Genomic DNA, 21200 nt, shown 5'->3' with positions numbered 1-21200 from the left:
ACAGATATTAAAAAAAAAATACAACAGACATTAACAACAAATGAACAACAGAGGAACAGATATTAACAACAGATTACCCACAGATATTAACAACAAATTAACAACATATTTACCACAGATATTAACCAACAAATTAACAACAGATATTAAAAACAAATTAACAACAGATATTAACAACAAATGAACAACAGATGAACAGATATTAACAACAGATGAACAACAGATATTAACAGATTACCCACAGATATTAACAACAAATTAACAACAGATGAACAACAGATATTAACCAACAAATAAACAACATATTAACAACAGATGAACAACAGATATTAACAACAAATTAACAACAGATGAACAACTGATATTAACAACAGATTAACCACAGATATTAACAACAGATTAACCACAGATATTAACAACAAATTAACAACAGATATTAACAACAAATTAACAACAGATATTAAAAAAATACAACAGACATTAACAACAAATGATCAACAGAGGAACAGATATTAACAACAGATTACCCACAGATATTAACAACAAATTAACAACAGATTTACCACAGATATTAACCAACAAATTAACAACATATATTAACAACAGATGAAAAACAGATGAACAACAGATATTAACAACAAATTAACCACAGATATTAACAACAGATTAACCACATATATTAACAACAAATTAACAACAGATATTAACAACAAATTAACAACAGATATTAACAACAAATGAACAACAGATGAACATCAGATATTAACAACAGATGAACAACAGGTATTAACAGATTACCCATAGATATTAACAACAGATTAACCACAGATATTAACAACAAATTAACAACAGATATTAACAACAGATGAACAACAGATATTAACAACAAATTAACTACAGATGAACAACAGATATTAACAACAAATTAACCACAGATATTAACAACAGATTAACCACAGATATTAACAACAAATTAACCACAGATATTAACAACAGATGAACAACAGATGTTAACAACAGATTAACCACAGATATTAACAACAGATTAACCACAGATATTAACAACAAATTCACAACAGATATTAACAAAAAATTAAGAACAGATATTAACAACAAATTAACAACAGATATTAACAACAAATGAACAACAGATTAACAACAAATTAACAACAGTTTTAACACAGATATTAACCAACAAATTAACAACATATATTAACAACAGATGAACAACAGATATTATCAACAAATTAACAACAGATGAACAACAGATATTAACAACAGATTAACCACAGATATTAACAAAAGATTAACCACATATATTAACAACAAATTAACAACAGATATTAACAACAAATTAACAACAGATATTAACAACAAATGAACAACAGATGAACATCAGATATTAACAACAGATGAACAACAGATATTAACAGATTACCCACAGATATTAACAACAAATTAACAACAGATTAACCACAGATATTAACAACAAATTAACAACAGATATTAACAACAGATGAGCAACAGATATTAACAAAAAAATTACCCACAGATAGTAACAACAAATCAGCAACAAATTAACAACAGATGAACAACAGATATTAACAACAAATCAGCAACAAATTAACAACAGATTAACCACGGATATTATCAACAGATTAACCACAGATATTAACAACAAATTAAAAACAGATGAACAACAGATATTAACAACAAATATTAACAATAGATATTAAAATCAGATTAACAACTACAATGACAATTTCTTTTTCTTTTCTTTTTTTTTAAATATTTATTTAAAGAACACCAATAATACAACACATCATAGTCATTATTCAACCAAAACAATATCACCTAAACAACACAATTTCATCCCTAGTTGGCATAAGACTATTAGTTAAACATGAGCTAGAATCAACTCAGTGGTGAGCTTTTTATGGTTACCAATTCACGTAACCCTACGTGATACCAAACAACCAAAAGAAAAAAAAGAAAGAAGAAAAAGAAAAGGGAGAGAAAAAAAACAAAAAACATATTTAAGCCGTATTATCCTGTCTACTGTCAATCCATGAAGTAGGGAATAACCCTAATAATACTAATTCTATAAAACTTACGGATGAGAGAAATGGGAAACAAATCTGTTTCTGTATGGGAAGGGAGTAGGACTTAATAAACGGACACCATCTTACAAGGAAACTTTTAACCCTCCTATCTGAGGCATCCTGCAAATGATAGGCTTCAAAGATTATCTGTTCTTGAATAACTTTCATAGCCTCATTAAACCCTGGAGCTCTATTCGATATCCAATATTTTATTATGAGATGCCTAACTGCCAAAATAATAGTATTAACAGTGCAAACCCAATAATTATCACTCACATTTGACAATAAGATTAAAAAAACAATATCTCGTGGTTTTAAAACAGCCAAGATCTTAAGGTGTGTATTAAGCCAATAAACCATCTTCAGCCAAAGTTGATTGATTTTGGGACAAAACCAAAACATGTGCAGCAAATCAGCTCCTATCTGAGAACATTTAGGACATCTACTTGATCTAGTTGGGTAAAATTTGGCTATTTTCAACGGATGTAAATAGAAGTTATTAATTAACTTCATGTGAGATTCTTTCCAGCCGACAGGAACTTTACATTTTTTTTAACATAGAAAAACTCTGTTCAATGGTCTCAAAATCTATATTGGAAACCAGAGTGGACCAGAAACCGGAAACCTTATTTACATAAACTTGACTTTGTTTAGATAACATAATGTCATAAATCAATGAAACCGATGTGTCCCGCCTCAAGAATTTTTGAATAATAACTCTGACTTCTGACCATGCAGCTGACAAGGGAAACATCCAATCTTGAGCAGAGATAAAATGTCGAATCTGAAGATATGCAAACAGGTTAGCCCTTGGCAGATCAAACAAATGGAAAAAGGATTCCACATCTAACACTCGGTAGTTGCTATCAAAAAGTTGTTTAACAAAATGTAACCCTTTTTCGGCCCATAGTTCAAACACTTTCTGGGAAATACATGGAATGAATTGGGGATTACCCTTAATAGGTAAGAAATCCGAATATGTTGGATCTATGCCCAGCATGGTGCAGAACTTATGCCAGGCTATTACAATATTCTTAAAAGATATGAGAGAAAACACATTAAATGGTAACTGTCTCGGCTTACAATGAAGAATTACCTTTAAGGCAAAGGGACGTATTAAGGATGACTCCTCTACAAGAGAAGAAACTGTATTGGAGTCCGAAATCCAATCAAAAGCAAATTTTGTCAATGTGACTATATTGTATAACTTAATGTCTGGCAATGACAAGCCCCCTGATGAAGACTTCTGCATTAATTTCGTAAGAGCAATACGGGGTTTTTTGTCTTTCCACAAAAATTTAGAGATATACCCATATAGTTTCCTAATGTCCTTATTTGATAGGAATACAGGCAAATTTTGAAGTGGGTAAAGAAGGCGAGGAAAAATTATCGTTTTAATTAGATTTACCCTTGCAGTAATCGCTAATGGGAATGAAGCCCATAGTTGCAAATCAAGCTTAATCTTTTGCAACAATGGGATATAATTTTCTGAGTACCACAGCTTGGGATTCTTGTGTAGTACTAGTCCGAGGTATTTAATAGCATCAACCATCTTAAATGGAATTTTACCCGCTGGGAGAACAGATTTACCTATCAGCATTAGTTCACTTTTATCCGCATTAACTCTGTACCCTGAAAATGAGCCAAACTCTTCAAGGAGTAACAACAGAGTTGGGATAGATTGATGGATATTCTCCATAAAAACCAGGATGTCATCAGCATATAACAATACTTTTAGCCTTTGAGAGCCAAATGGAATACCTGATAAACTCTCCCTTAGCCTAATTGCAAACGGTTCGAGGGCAACATTAAACAATAATGGCGACAACGGACAGCCTTGTCTGGTCCCCCGTTGTAAAACTATGGCTGGAGAGCATACTCTATTGATCAACAGATGCGAGATAGGTTTTGCATAAATTCTATTAACAAACTGAACAAAATTTCCCTTAAACCCAAATCCATCAAGAGAGTGAAATAAGTGTTCCCATACAATAGAGTCGAACGCTTTAGCCGCATCTAATGTGAGAACCGCTCTATCTAGTGTCTCCTGTCTCCTATCATTTTGGTCAATATTCCATGAATAATCTAAGAAAACAACAACTTTGCGGAAATTCTTTATTGGATTCCTAGAAGTCATGAATCCCGATTGATCCGAATGTATAAGACCCTTTAAACACCGCGATAACCTGGCAGAGATAATGGTCGTTAATATCTTATAATTGGTGTTCAATACCGAAATCGGTCTGTAGGAGGCTGGATCCTCTGGATCTTTACCTTTTTTATGGATAAGGGAAATATTTACAGCAGAAAAGTACGGTGAGATAGGTTTTTCTATAGTATAATAAGTATTGAATAGATCCTGTAATATTATAAGCAAATCGTCTTTTAAACACTTATAGAATTCTGCAGGAAACCCATCTGGGCCTGCTGCTTTGTTCAGTTTTAATTGATCAATCGCCTTGCTAATCTCTAAAATTGTAATAGGATCATTCAATAAAACCAATTCTTCCAGCTGAACCTTGGGAGTCTTAATCTTAGACCAGAATAGCTCTTGATTAGGGTGGTTTATATTAACCGACGCATATAATTGTTGGTAATAGTTAAAAAAAAACTCACCAATTTCTTTAGTATCCGTATGTCTTAGGCCCTTATACTTTATAGCTATGATAAAGTTTTTTTTCTTCCTATTCCTAGTCAGTCTTGCGAGATATTTCGCCGAACTCCCATTAAATCCCCTGTAATATCTATTAATTCTCCTTTCTTCATCCTGTGTTCTTTGTTTTAAAAAAATATCTCTTTCCTTTCTACGTTCTAAATAAATATCCCAGTTGGGCATAGAGGGGTCTAACTGGAGGTTTCTATACGCATTCTTTACCTTATTAGATAATTGCGTTTCCCTCGCCTTGACCATCTTCTCCCGTTTCTTCATATATGCTGTAATCTCGCCCCGCAAAACTGCTTTTAACGCCTCCCAAAATGTTTCTACCTTATTTCTATAACTGTCGTTGAACCTACAATATTCTAACCACTTTTGCCTGATCCAAGAGCAAAATCTAGAATCTGAATATAAATGTCTAGGAAAAAAAACACTGAATTGCTTGATTTGCTCTTACCACATGGAGGGAAAGATAATGAAATAATTGCATGATCTGAGATCATGATCTATCCAATTTCTGATTCCAATTTCCAGATAGATACAGCCTCCGAGACCAAGAACAAGTAGATTCGGGTATCGGGATTTTGAATCCGCCATATATCAGCCAAATTTAATTTATGACAAAAATGTTTAAAATATTTGGCCTCTTTCTTATAGACTGACATATTTTTTTTGGAAAAACTATCTAGTATTGGGTATAAAGTCATATTGAAATCCCCACATAACACTAAGTTCTCAGATTTAAATGGAAATATCTTTGCTTTAATTTTTTCCCAAAATTCGGAGGAAAATTTATTAGGACCATAAACATTGCAGAGTGTAAATACCATATCCTTAATACTGATCTGAAGCAAAATAAATCTAGCTGCTATATCTATTTCAGTCTTAATAATCTTATACGCAAGATTTTTATGAATTAATATTGCTACTCCTGCTTTCTTGGCGGAGCGACGTAGTAATTACCTCCCCTACTCATTTAACCTTAAGCTTAACAGCTTCTTGCTTGTTTAAATGCGTCTCCTGTAAGCAGACTAAGTCAGGTTTTTGCTTGGCCAAAATCTTAATGATCGTTTTACGCTTCGCAGGCGAGGAAATCCCCCCACGTTCCATGATAAGATCTTAAAACCTTCCACTATCATCCTTTTTCCCTCTTTTTTTTATTAAAAAAAATAAATAAAAAATAAATAAAAAGAGAAAACCGGGGGAAAAAATCGAAAAAATAAAAACATATATGAACATTCAGTAAAAACATCAAAACAGTGAAAAAACATAGGCAATCCAATAATTAACCTTTGACGTAGTACCCTAGCACCACATAAACCTACAAATCATGATAATCCTTCTCCCAGAGTATTCCTAGCCGGATTGGATAACTGGTCTGAATTACCTTTATATGTTTTAATAAAGTTTTTGACTTCATCTATTTGGCTGAAAATATGCCTTGTACCCCCATCTTCCACTACGATTCTGGCAGGGTAGAGCAACCGTGCATTTATTCCCCTATTTATTAACTGCTTACAATATGGCGCCATACCTTTTCTCTTAGAGGAGGTTTCTGCAGAGTAATCCTGGAATAAGAGGATCTTACTATTACCAAATGTTAGAGGGCTAGAATTTTTGAACCTTTTTAACATTTCTACTTTGTCTTGAAATTTCAGGAATTTGCATATTACCATTCTTGGTCTAACGGACCCAGACTCTACAGTTCTTTTATACCCAACTCTATGTGCCCTTTCAATTATCAGTGGGAGGGACTGGGCTGGCATTTCCAGGGCTTGTGGTAAAGTAATGGACATAAATTTACCAAGGTCATCAAACTCGGATGACTCCGGGAGGCCAATGATCCTGATGTTATTGCGTCTGGAGCGGTCTTCAAGATCCTCCAGACGCAATTGCATACTGTTAATTTTGGCCTCCTGACTATGGGATGTGGTCTCTTGAGTGTTTACCTGATCTTCTAATAGCGAGATTCTATTTTCTGCCTCCAACATCCTAGAGGAAAATTGCTTAACTTCTAAAGAGAGTACCCCTATTTCTGTTGCTATAGTTCCTAGCTCCTTCTTAATCATCTCAAACTGAGGAGAAAAGAGAGCTGTAAGTTGTCCCATCAAAGCCTGAGTGTCAATAACTGGGGGGTAACATCCATAACTATATCTATGCTAGTGTCAGCCGTTTTGGCCTTTTTCTCCTTTGACTTTGCAGGCATCTTTGGAGAACTGACTCTAACCTGTGATACAAACTTATCCATACAGTGAAGTGTAAACAACCAAAAAAAGAAACAACAATGACAAACATAAAGTGTGAAAAAAAAGAAAAAAAGTAAAACAGAACAAACAACCTGCCAGCACCTACTTTAACACTCCAGGTCTGGCTATAATGTGAGATAATACAATAATGTGAGATAAATAAGATAATACCCTTTAATTCTTACAAACAAGAAAGGGACCCTGTGCAGTCCCAAAATTATGATCTACTACCAATTAGTGTCTCTAATTGTGAATGTAAGTGTGTGCACTAAATCTTTTATGTGTTCTTAGGGCAGAAAACCTGCCTGATTATTAACTTAAAAGTGATAGAGGGATAAGTCTGCCCTCTGCTGACTTTTACTGATGCCTGTGCTCCTTTATTCCTTAATACTATTGTTAGAATTATTACCCAGGCTTTAATGAATGTTCCGCGGGGATTTTAAAAGTAGTAAGCGGTCCAACCGCTGAGCCTTCTCAGGCAATTTGGGTTCCTTATCACGCTGACACAAGGCCTCGCTTCAGCCAGCTAAACCCCATATGTGTCGGGGCTATGAGGCTATGAGTGGGGGCAAGATTTTCCTTTAGCCGAACCAACAAGCCGACATGGAGCGTGTTGCTGTTACACTCCGCCCCCTAACCGGAACCGTCGACAATTTCTATGTTTTCTTGCAATATGAGGGTTTTTATGAACATGATGGTTTATGACTCGATCACTTACAATAACACTGACTAATTCTACTGTTACTTTATTATGTTTGCAGAAAAAAGCAATGCAATTGTGAACAACCCCTAATTGACCTGAACACTCTATTTGTGCAGTGTATGTTACTAGCTGGGAACCATAGGCATAAGTCAGTGAGGCTGAAACTACAAATGTATCAGTAGGATATGGCAGAACCAAAAAATCAGAGAGGAGGAGAGAAAAAATGTATCCTTCAATAGTATGAATTCACAGTTTGCATAGTCAAAGCTTAGAAGGACATTAAACACTTTGGGCCAGATTACAAGTGGAGTGGTATTTTGTGCTCGAGCACTAACTCCGCTAGAAGTTTTAAAAGGCTCGTATTACAAGTTGAAAGTAAAACGTTTTTGCTCATATGCTAACCCGATGCGTGCAAAAAAACAAACTTAGAATATTGCGTGTGTGTTAACGTATTACCCCACAGAAGTCAATGAAGAAAAAAAAAAGTGGGAAAAAACTTAACACCCTACTCGCGCATAAACCGCATATTCTCAAGTGCACTAACCCAACATGAAAATATTAACATTTCACATTCCAATGTTCTTTACATAGCAAAATATGTTCTATTTATTTATTAATACATATACATATATATATATATATATATATATATATATATATATATATATATATATATATATATACACACACACACTTAAGAGATAGAACTCCCACTAACAGTATCTACACATGCCAGGGTGCTAAGAGAAAATCACAGAGCTTATAGACAAAGCACTCACTGGTCTTATCAAGTGTTACAAACTTTTATTCCTTAGTGACGTTTCGGGGCTTTCACCCCTTCATCAGACCACCTGGTCTGATGAAGGGGTAAATGCCCCGAAACGTCACTAAGGAATAAAAGTTTGTAACACTTGATAAGACCAGTGAGTGCTTTGTCTATAAGCGCTCTCTCTCTCTCTCTCTCTCTCTCTCTATATATATATATATATATATATATATATATATATATATATATATATATATATATATATATATATACACACACATGATTATATTTAGGTATACAGGGAGTGCAGAATTATTAGGCAAATTAGTATTTTGACCACATCATCCTCTTTAAGCATGTTGTCTTACTCCAAGCTGTATAGGCTCGAAAGCCTACTACCAATTAAGCATATTAGGTGATGTGCATCTCTGTAATGAGAAGGGGTGTGGTCTAATGACATCAACACCCTATATCAGGTGTGCATAATTATTAGGCAACTTCCTTTCCTTTGGCAAAATGGGTCAAAAGAAGGACTTGACAGGCTCAGAAAAGTCAAAAATAGTGAGATATCTTGCAGAGGGATGCAGCACTCTTAAAATTGCAAAGCTTCTGAAGCGTGATCATCGAACAATCAAGCGTTTCATTCAAAATAGTCAACAGGGTCGCAAGAAGCGTTTGGAAAAACCAAGGCGCAAAATAACTGCCCATGAACTGAGATAAGTCAAGCGTGCAGCTGCCAAGATGCCAATTGCCACCAGTTTGTCCATATTTCAGAGCTACAACATCACTGGAGTGCCCAAAAGCACAAGGTGTGCAATACTCAGAGACATGGCCAAGGTAAGAAAGGCTGAAAGACGACCACCACTGAACAAGACACACAAGCTGAAACGTCAAGACTGGGCCAAGAAATATCTCAAGACTGATTTTTCTAAGGTTTTATGGACTGATGAAATGAGAGTGAGTCTTGATGGGCCAGATGGATGGGCCCGTGGCTGGATTGGTAAAGGGCAGAGAGCTCCAGTCCGACTCAGACGCCAGCAAGGTGGAGGTGGAGTACTGGTTTGGGCTGGTATCATAAAAACATAATTTATGCTTACCTGATAAATTCCTTTCTTCTGTAGTGTGATCAGTCCACGGGTCATCATTACTTCTGGGATATTACTCCTCCCCAACAGGAAGTGCAAGAGGATTCACCCAGCAGAGCTGCATATAGCTCCTCCCCTCTACGTCACTCCCAGTCATTCGACCAAGGACCAACGAGAAAGGAAAAGCAAAGGGTGAAGTGGTGACTGGAGTATAAATTAAAAAAATATTTACCTGCCTTAAAAACAGGGCGGGCCGTGGACTGATCACACTACAGAAGAAAGGAATTTATCAGGTAAGCATAAATTATGTTTTCTTCTGTTAAGTGTGATCAGTCCACGGGTCATCATTACTTCTGGGATACCAATACCAAAGCAAAAGTACACGGATGACGGGAGGGATAGGCAGGCTCTTTATACAGAAGGAACCACTGCCTGAAGAACCTTTCTCCCAAAAATAGCCTCCGATGAAGCAAAAGTGTCAAATTTGTAAAATTTGGAAAAAGTATGAAGCGAAGACCAAGTTGCAGCCTTGCAAATCTGTTCAACAGAGGCCTCATTCTTGAAGGCCCAAGTGGAAGCCACAGCTCTAGTAGAATGAGCTGTAATTCTTTCAGGAGGCTGCTGTCCAGCAGTCTCATAAGCTAAACGAATTATGCTACGAAGCCAAAAAGAAAGAGAGGTAGCGGAAGCTTTTTGACCTCTCCTCTGCCCAGAGTAAATGACAAACAGAGAAGACGTTTGTCGAAATTCCTTAGTTGCCTGTAAGTAAAATTTTAGAGCACGGACTACATCCAGGTTGTGCAGTAGACGTTCCTTCTTTGAAGAAGGATTTGGGCATAAAGAAGGAACAACAATCTCTTGATTGATATTCCTGTTAGTAACTACCTTAGGTAAGAACCCAGGTTTAGTACGCAGGACTACCTTATCCGAATGAAAAATCAAATAAGGAGAATCACAATGTAAGGCTGATAATTCAGAGACTCTTCGAGCCGAGGAAATAGCCATTAAAAATAGAACTTTCCAAGATAACAACTTTATATCAATGGAATGAAGGGGTTCAAACGGAACGCCCTGTAAAACATTAAGAACAAGGTTTAAACTCCATGGTGGAGCAACAGTTTTAAACACAGGCTTAATCCTGGCCAAAGCCTGACAAAAAGCCTGGACGTCAGGAACTTCTGACAGACGTTTGTGTAACAGAATGGACAGAGCTGAGATCTGTCCCTTTAAAGAACTAGCAGATAAACCCTTTTCTAAACCTTCTTGTAGAAAAGACAATATCCTAGGAATCCTAACCTTACTCCAAGAGTAACCTTTGGATTCACACCAATATAGGTATTTACGCCATATCTTATGGTAAATCTTTCTGGTAACAGGTTTCCTAGCCTGTATTAAGGTATCAATAACTGACTCAGAAAACCCACGTCTTGATAAAATCAAGCGTTCAATTTCCAAGCAGTCAGCTTCAGAGAAGTTAGATTTTGATGTTTGAAGGGACCCTGTATCAGAAGGTCCTGTTTCAGAGGTAGAGACCAAGGTGGACAGGATGACATGTCCACCAGGTCTGCATACCAAGTCCTGCGTGGCCACGCAGGTGCTATTAGAATCACTGATGCTCTCTCTTGTTTGATTCTGGCAATCAATCGAGGAAGCAACGGGAAGGGTGGAAACACGTAAGCCATCCTGAAGTCCCAAGGTGCTGTCAGAGCATCTATCAGGACTGCTCCTGGATCCCTGGATCTGGACCCGTAACGAGAAAGCTTGGCGTTCTGTCGAGACGCCATGAGATCTATCTCTGGTTTGCCCCAACGTCGAAGTATTTGGGCAAAGACCTCCGGATGAAGTTCCCACTCCCCCGGATGAAAAGTCTGGCGACTTAAGAAATCCGCCTCCCAGTTCTCCACTCCCGGGATGTGGATTGCTGACAGGTGGCAAGAGTGAGACTCTGCCCAGCGAATTATCTTTGATACTTCCATCATAGCTAGGGAGCTTCTTGTCCCTCCCTGATGGTTGATGTAAGCTACAGTCGTGATGTTGTCCGACTGAAACCTGATGAACCCCCGAGTTGTCAACTGGGGCCAAGCCAGGAGGGCATTGAGAACTGCTCTCAATTCCAGAATGTTTATTGGCAGGAGACTCTCCTCCTGACTCCATTGTCCCTGAGCCTTCAGAGAATTCCAGACGGCACCCCAACCTAGAAGGCTGGCGTCTGTTGTTACAATTGTCCAGTCTGGTCTGCTGAATGGCATCCCCCTGGACAGATGTGGCCGAGAAAGCCACCATAGAAGAGAATTTCTGGTCTCTTGATCCAGATTCAGAGAAGGGGATAAGTCTGAGTAATCCCCATTCCACTGACTTAGCATGCACAGTTGCAGTGGTCTGAGGTGTAAGCGTGCAAAGGGTACTATGTCCATTGCCGCTACCATTAAGCCGATTACCTCCATGCATTGAGCCACTGACGGGTGTTGAATGGAATGAAGGGTGCGGCAAGCACTTTGAAGTCTTGTTAGCCTGTCCTCTGTCAGGTAAATCTTCATTTCTACAGAATCTATAAGAGTCCCCAGGAAGGGAACTCTTGTGAGTGGAACGAGTGAACTTTTCTTTTCGTTCACCTTCCATCCATGTGACCTTAGAAATGCCAGCACTAACTCTGTATGAGACTTGGCAGTTTGAAAGCTTGAAGCTTGTATCAGAATGTCGTCTAGGTATGGAGCTACCGAGATTCCCCGCGGTCTTAGTACCGCCAGAAGAGCACCCAGAACCTTTGTGAAGATTCTTGGAGCTGTAGCCAATCCGAATGGAAGAGCCACAAACTGGTAATGCCTGTCTAGGAAGGCAAACCTTAGGTACCGATAATGATCTTTGTGAATCGGTATGTGAAGGTAAGCATCTTTTAAATCTACAGTGGTCATGTACTGACCTTCTTGGATCATAGGTAAAATTGTCCGAATAGTCTCCATCTTGAACGATGGAACTCTTAGGAATTTGTTTAGGATCTTTAAGTCCAGGATTTGTCTGAAAGTTCCCTCTTTTTTGGGAACCACAAACAGATTTGAGTAAAACCCCTGTCCCTGTTCTGATCGTGGAACTGGATGGATTACTCCCATTAACAAGAGCTTTTGTACGCAGCGTAGAAACGCCTCTTTCTTTGTCTGGATTGTTGACAATCTTGACAGATGAAATCTCTCTCTTGGAGGAGAGTATTTGAAGTCCAGAAGGTATCCCTGAGATATTATCTCTAGCGCCCAGGGATCCTGAACATCTCTTGCCCAAGCCTGGGCGAAGAGAGAAAGTCTGCCCCCCACTAGATCCGATCCCGGATCGGGGGCCCTCAATTCATGCTGTTTTAGGGGCAGCAGCAGGTTTCCTAGTCTGCTTGCCCTTGTTCCAGGACTGGTTAGGTTTCCAGCCTTGTCTGTAGCGAGCAACAGCTCCTTCCTGTTTTGGTGCAGAGGAAGTTGATGCTGCTCCTGCTTTGAAATTACGAAAGGAACGAAAATTAGACTGTCTAGTCTTGGCTTTGGCTTTGTCCTGAGGCAGGGCATGGCCTTTACCTCCTGTAATGTCAGCGATAATCTCTTTTAACCCGGGCCCGAATAAGGTCTGCCCTTTGAAAGGTATATTAAGCAATTTAGACTTAGAAGTAACATCAGCTGACCAGGATTTTAGCCACAGCGCCCTGCGTGCCTGAATGGCGAATCCTGAATTCTTCGCCGTAAGTTTAGTAAGATCTACTACGGCCTCCGAAATGAATGAATTAGCTAGTTTAAGGACTCTAAGCCTGTCCGTAATGTCGTCCAGAGTAGCTGAACCAATGTTCTCTTCCAGAGACTCAATCCAGAATGCCGCTGCAGCCGTGATCGGTGCAATGCATGCAAGGGGTTGCAATATAAAACCTTGTTGAACAAACATTTTCTTAAGGTAACCCTCTAACTTTTTATCCATTGGATCTGAAAAAGCACAGCTATCCTCCACCGGGATAGTGGTACGCTTAGCTAAGGTAGAAACTGCTCCCTCCACCTTAGGGACCGTTTGCCATAAGTCCCTTGTGGTGGCGTCTATTGGAAACATTTTTCTAAATATCGGAGGGGGTGAGAACGGCACACCGGGTCTATCCCACTCCTTAGTAACAATTTCAGTAAGTCTCTTAGGTATAGGAAAAACCTCAGTACTCGTCGGTACCGCAAAATATTTATCCAACCTACACATTTTCTCTGGTATTGCAACTGTGTTACAATCATTCAGAGCCGCTAACACCTCCCCTAGTAATACACGGAGGTTTTCCAGTTTAAATTTAAAATTTGAAATATCTGAATCCAGTCTGTTTGGATCAGAACCGTCACCCACAGAATGAAGTTCTCCGTCCTCATGTTCTGCCACCTGTGACGCAGTGTCTGACATGGCCCTAATATTATCAGCGCACTCTGTTCTCACCCCAGAGTGATCACGCTTACCTCTTAGTTCTGGTAATTTAGCCAAAACCTCAGTCATAACAGTAGCCATATCCTGTAATGTGATTTGTAATGGCCGCCCAGATGTACTCGGCGCTACAATATCACGCACCTCCCTCTGAGCGGGAGATGTAGGTACTGACACGTGAGGCGAGTTAGTCGGCATAACTCTCCCCTCGTTGTTTGGTGAAATTTGTTCAATTTGTACAGATTGATTTTTATTTAAAGTAGCATCAATACAGTTAGTACATAAATTTCTATTGGGCTCCACTTTGGCATTGCAACAAATGACACAGGTATCATCCTCTGAATCAGACATGTTTAACACACTAGCAAATAAACTTGCAACTTGGAAATACAATTCAATTAGAATAATATTAAAACGTACTGTGCCTTTAAGAAGCACAGAAGATCTATGACAGTTGAAAATTAATAAATTGAAACAGTTATAGCCTCAATCCTTGTAAACAACACAACTTTAGCAAAGGTTTAATCCCATTAGCAAAGATAACAAATTCTGAAAGCAGGAAACAAATTACAGAATAAACGTTTTTTATCTCAGTCAAACTATAATTCTCACAGCTCTGCTGAGAGAAATTACCTCCCTCAAAATAAGTTTTGAAGACCCCTGAGCTCTGTAGAGATGAACCGGATCATGCAGGGAATACAATGAGTTGCTGACTGAAATATTTGATGCATAGTAAAAGCGCCAAAAAACGGCCCCTCCCCCTCACACACAGCAGTGAGGGAGAACAGAAACTGTCAGAAAACAGATTAAGCAACTGCCAAGTGGAAAAATAGTGCCCAAACATTTATTCACTCAGTACCTCAGCAAATGAAAACGATTTTACATTCCAGCAAAAAGGTTAAACATAATCAATAGTTATTAAACAGCTTTATGTATTTCTTACAGTGTAATTCTAGTGAAGTACCATTCCCCAGAATACTGAAGTGTAAAGTATACATACATGACATTATATCGGTATGGCAGGATTTTCTCATCAATTCCATTGTCAGAAAATAAAAACTGCTACATACCTCTATGCAGATTCATCTGCCCGCTGTCCCCTGATCTGAAGTTTACCTCTCCTCAGATGGCCGAGAAACAGCAATATGATCTTAACTACTCCGGCTAAAATCATAACAAAAACTCTGGTAGATTCTTCTTCAAACTCTGCCAGAGAGATAATAACACACTCCGGTGCTATTTTAAAATAACAAACTTTTGATTGAAGATATAAAACTAAGTATAATCACCATAGTCCTCTCACACATCCTATCTAGTCGTTGGGTGCAAGAGAATGACTGGGAGTGACGTAGAGGGGAGGAGCTATATGCAGCTCTGCTGGGTGAATCCTCTTGCACTTCCTGTTGGGGAGGAGTAATATCCCAGAAGTAATGATGACCCGTGGACTGATCACACTTAACAGAAGAAAGATGAGCTTGTGGGGCCTTTTCGGGTTGAGGATGGAGTCAAGCTCAACTCCCAGTCCTACTGCCAGTTTCTGGAAGACACCTTCTTCAAGCAGTGGTACAGGAAGAAGTCTGCATCCTTCAAGAAAAACATGATTTTCATGCAGGACAATGCTCCATCACACACGTCCAAGTACTCCACAGCATGGCTGGCAAGAAAGGGTATAAAAGAAGAAAATCTAATGACATGGCCTCCTTGTTCACCTGATCTGAACCCCATTGAGAACCTGTGGTCCATCATCAAATGTGAGATTTACAAGGAGGGAAAACAGTACACCTCTCTGAACAGTGTCTGGGAGGCTGTGGTTGCTGCTGCACGCAATGTTGATGGTGAACAGATCAAAACACTGACAGAATCCATGGATGGCAGGCTTTTCAGTGTCCTTGCAAAGAAAGGTGGCTATATTGGTCACTGATTTGTTTTTGTTTTGTTTTTGAATGTCAGAAATGTATATTTGTGAATGTTGAGATGTTATATTGGTTTCACTGGTAAAAATAAATAATTGAAATGGGTATATATTTGTTTTTTGTTAAGTTGCCTAATAATTATGCACAGTAATAGTCACCTGCACACACAGATATCCCCCTAAAATAGCGATAACTAAAAACAAACTAAAAACTACTTCCAAAACTATTCAGCTTTGATATTAATGAGTTTTTTGGGTTCATTGAGAACATGGTTGTTGTTCATTAATAAAATTAATCCTCAAAAATATAACTTGCCTAATAATTCTGCACTCCCTGTAGATATATACAGATATATATAGGAATATCTATTTAGAAATGCATAGAACATATTCTAGTATGTGCAGAACTTTGGAATGTGAAATATTTATAGTAAATACACATTATAATACTTTATTAAATATGAATATTGCACAAATATGCTTTTTCATGTTTTCATCTACTTAACTGCAAAGGGCTCCAATGCAACATATACAGTATATAGGGCTCCAACCGACATATATGTATATGTCAATATGTGTGTATATATATATATGCATTTATGTGTTTATATGTGTATATATGTAAATACATATATACACATATAAATACATAAATACATATGTACACACATATAGACATATATCTATACATACATATCCATCTTTAGACATGTATTTGCAGACTTTTTTTTCCAACACCTGAGACCTCATATCTTTGATTCCTTATAACATTTCAGTGCATTTTTTTTAAATCATTTGTATTAGATCGTAACATTATAAGTGTAACTGTACTTTTTAATGTATTTTTGACATGTTTTGTGACACTTTTCTGTTTTGCGAAACAGTTACGCAGAGCTCTGAGGACACGGTAATCATTCTAGCGTAAATAGTGATTGCACTCATGCATTTACTTTCAACTTATAACACCCACGATAAACCCCTTTTCACTCGTGCGTAACTGTTAGCACGCCACTCGTAATCTGGCTCTTTGTGATTGTAATATAACATTTTTTATTATACCCAGTAAAACAGCTTTGCTGAAATCACTTAAAATGACGCTACATATCTTTGTAATGTCACTTTAAGTGACATAAAAATTAAAATGTGCACAAGGCTTGTCTTAGGTATTCAGGGTAAGAAAAGAAAAAATATATTAACTGGAGAATCAAGAAAACTAAAGTAACACTTTTCACTGCAACTGGCCAGGAACAACAATATATAATGCATGGTACAACTAATGTAAAATATTTTATAACACATGCAACACTTATTCTTTAAAAAAAGGGAACATATAGCTAATTTATTTATGTGTTCATATGCAATTAGCATAAAAATTCATAAAATTCTAACTTTTAAAGATGAAGAACATAAAACAAACAGAACAAAATACAAAAATAATTCAGAGTTTTGTCACTTACTTTGTGATTAAGGAAGATGAAACGGCTTAATTCTGAACTACCAGCACTTGCAGCAATAAAAGAAGTAAGATCAGGAAATATTACACAGAAGAAACAAAATGATCTCAGATATTACCCTGGCCAGCGGGATACGTCGTTACAGGGAGATAGTTATTTCCTGATTGCTTGGTAAGCTAAGATTGTCTATTATTTTTATTGATACTTTATTGATGAGAATTGGGATTCTACAAACATCCATTAGAATTGGTACTCAGATCCAGACCCAACAATGTGACAATGGTCAGAAATAGTTCAGAAAAGATAAGGTGTGGGTTTGTTATTGGGTCCAAAAACAATGGAGAATGTGGGACAATAGAAAGTCATTTTCTTAAAGGGATACTAAACATGCAGTTTTATACACATTTCCAAATTACTTCTTTTATCAATTTGATTTGTTCTATTAGTATCTTTTGTTGAAAAACATACCTAGGTAGGAGCAGCAGTGCACTACTGAGAGCTAGCTGAATACATATGGTGAGCCAATGACAAGAGGCATATATATACACCCAATCAGCAGCTAGCTCGCAATAGTGCATTGTTTCTCCTGAACTTACCTAGATTTACTCTTCAACAAAGAATGCTAAGAGAACAAATACTATTTGATAATAGAAGTAAACTGGAAAGGTTGTTTAAATGTGCACGTTCTATCTAAATCATAAAAAGTTTAATTTGTACATGACTGTCCCTTTTGGAGGATATGTACTATTTTTGAAAGACTTGGTTTTGTTATCATTGATGTTGTACAGTTCTGCCTTTATTTGACTATGGGTAGATTAATTATTAGTTTAATATAGTTTAATGTAATTTTAGTATAATAGTTAGGGTAGGTTAATTAATAGTTTAATATAGTTTAATTTAAATCTAAAGGTAAGTTTACATTTATTATAAGATAGGGATGAGTTAATATTTAATGTAAAGTTAAGGGGTTGTTAGGTTTAGGGGTTAATAGGTTAATTTAGTTTATGGCGATTAGGGGTTAATAAGTATAATGTAGGTGGCGGCAGTGTCGGGGCAGCAGATTAGGGGTTAATAACATAATGTAGGTGGCAGCGGTGTAGGGGGCGGCAGATTAGGGGTGTTTAGACTCGGGGTACATGTAAGGGTGTTAGGTGTAAACATAACTTTTATTCTCCCATAGGAATCAATGGGATATCGGGCAGCAGCGAACAAGAGCTTTCGCTGCTTTCAGATTCCCATTGATTCCTATGGCATCCGCCGCCTCCAGGGCGGCAGATTGAAAAGTAGGTACGCTGGGCCGGAAGAGTGGCGAGCGTACCTGTTAGCAGTCTGATAACTAGCAAAAGTAGTCAGAAAGTGCCGAATTTGCATTCGGAACATCTGTAATGACGTAAGCATCGATCTGTGTCGGACTGAGACCGGTGGATCGTATGTTACGTCACAAATTTCTACTTTTGCCGGTCTGTAGGCTTTGATAAATAAGGGGAATCAGGCTCTCCACAATTACGCTGCATAATTCCAGCGTATTTGCGGTTGACGGCTTGATAAATATCCCTCTATGTCTTCAAAAAATCTCTCAATATAGAGACCGCGTTTACACTGTAAAGAACAAGAATTGTAAAACTCGCTCTCGCTGTACCAGCAGTAGTCTGTAAACGTGTGTATACATCTAGCACTGTGGGGCTTGGTAAGGAGTCGGAAAATCATCATAATGTTGTTAAAAAATAAGCAAAACACTCCTAGATGGGCTATAAAAATGTATCATCTACAAAACATTTATGCAAAGAAAAATCTAGTGTACAATGTCCCTTTAACCTCAGTCATACCAATGCGATTGCTGAGAGAACTCCTGTTTCTGAAGATGGCTACACTATACTTTACAATCCCAAAAATGTGAAAATGAAATTAAAAGATTTTAATTATGGGTCTTATAAACATCCTGATGTTAAGGTTGGGATATCTGTTTTCGCATTTCTTAGAGATCACATTAGCGTTACGGGATATCGTGTGCATGTGACTAAAATACAAATGTAATATGTAAATATCAGCCACGCCCACTACCACTACAAATGTGATAACGCGTTGCATAGTTTTAAATTAAACTGAATGACCTTTTTTTTTTTAAACTGAAGTCACTTACCTCGTTCAACATTTTCTGTCAACGATCTGTTGTTGAGCTCTGCATTTATCCCAAGATTTTTTAGCAGATCTCTGTAATCTAGCGTGCTTTTTCTGCCTAGAGAGTATCGATTCCAGAGCCTGGAATAAGATTATTTCATGGTTACAATAAGCAGAGACACAGCATTAAAGGGATAGTTAAAGGGACATTAATGTCAAATTGATAAACAATAAATAACAAAAAGGGCGCCTCATATTGTAACTTGATAGCAAAAGGAAAATAATAATGTATAAATAAATAAATAATATTGGTTAAATGTAGCCACCAATCAGCAAGCACTACCCAGAGTGCTGAACAAAAAATGGGCCAGCTCCTAAGCTTACATTCCTACTTTTTCAAATAAAGATACCAAGAGAACGAAGAAAAATGTGTAATAGTTGTAAATTAGAAAGTTGCTTAAAATTGCATGCTCTATCTGAATTGTGAAAGAAAAAAATTGGGTTTAGTGTCCCTTTAACCCAAACCTTAAACAAACTATAGCCTTAACCTTAACCCAAACTAACTCTAGCTCTAACTCTAGCCTTAAAGGGACAATCAAGGGAATAGGGAATGTAATTTTAAACAATTTTCCAATTTACTTTTATCACCAATTTTGCTTTGTTCTCTTGGTATTCTTAGTTGAAAGCTAAACCTAGGAGGTTTATATGCTGATTTCTTAGACCTTGAAGACTGCCTCTAATCTAAATGCATTTTGAACACTAGAGGGCATTAGTTCATGTGTTTCATATAGATAACATTGAGCTCATGCACGTGAAGTTACCCTGGAGTGAGCACTGATTGGCTAAAATGCAAGTCTGTCAAAACAACTGAAACAAGGGTAGTCTGCAGAGGCTTAGATACAAGGTAATTACAGAGGTAAAACGAGTATTATTATAACTGTGTTGGTTATGCAAAACTGGGGAATGGGTAATAAAGGGATTATCTTTCTTTTTAAAAAGAAATAATTCTGGTTTTGACTGTCCCTTTAATCTTAACCTGCACCTCACACTAACTCAAGCCCTAATCCGAGCCTTAATCTTAAACCAAACCTCAAACAAACTCTTGCCTTAATCTTAATCCAAACTAACTCTAACCCTATCTCTAGACTTAATCTTAACCCAAACCCCAAACTAACTCTATAGCCCCAACCTGGTCCAATCTTACCCTGCACCTCACACCAACTCTAGCCCTAACTCTAGCCTTAGGGGCCTATTTATCAAAGCATCAACTGAAAATACGCTAGAATTCCGCGTCGTATTTGTCGCGAGATTGATCTGCTGTAGTTATCAAAGCTTCAAGATCGGCAAATGCTGAAATTTGTGACATAAAATACGATCCCACGATCTCAATCCGACACAGATCGATGCAAGTTGAAAACTGTGGTGTTCGAGCGGAATCGTGTTCATTCGCCCTCCAAATCGACACTATTTGAAGCTCTCACGAAGTTATCAAAAATTCTACATTTATTTTCCGACTCAGCGTACCTAGTTTTCAATCCGCCACCCTTGAGGTTGCGGATGCCATAGAACTCAATGGGAGTCTGAAAACACAGAAAGCTTATGTTCGATGCTGCAAGAGAATGAAGTATATTACATAATAAAAGTAAATCAATTTGTATACCCTTTCTAAATCAAACAATATTATTGCTACACATTGTAGGTGCACTAGCAGACAGGGCCGCCATCAGGGGGTGACAGGG

The 21200-nt window shown here is 37.6% G+C and overlaps 1 protein-coding gene across 1 annotated transcript in view; it reads right to left on the bottom strand.

Moving 5' to 3' along the window:
* The window catches only part of EFCAB6 (EF-hand calcium binding domain 6), a 423875-nt gene that overhangs the window by 267074 nt on the left and 135601 nt on the right, over positions 1-21200 (bottom strand). Inside the window, exon 6 of the mRNA XM_053719700.1 lies at positions 19484-19602. Within this exon, the coding sequence (XP_053575675.1) occupies positions 19484-19602 (119 nt within the window). The remainder of the gene's footprint in view (positions 1-19483; positions 19603-21200) is intronic.

This window comes from Bombina bombina, chromosome 6 (assembly GCF_027579735.1).
Source record: "Bombina bombina isolate aBomBom1 chromosome 6, aBomBom1.pri, whole genome shotgun sequence".
NCBI lineage: Eukaryota > Metazoa > Chordata > Amphibia > Anura > Bombinatoridae > Bombina > Bombina bombina.
The sequence above is the reverse complement of the archived record's forward strand: the minus strand, read 5'-3'. Positions and strand labels throughout refer to the sequence as shown.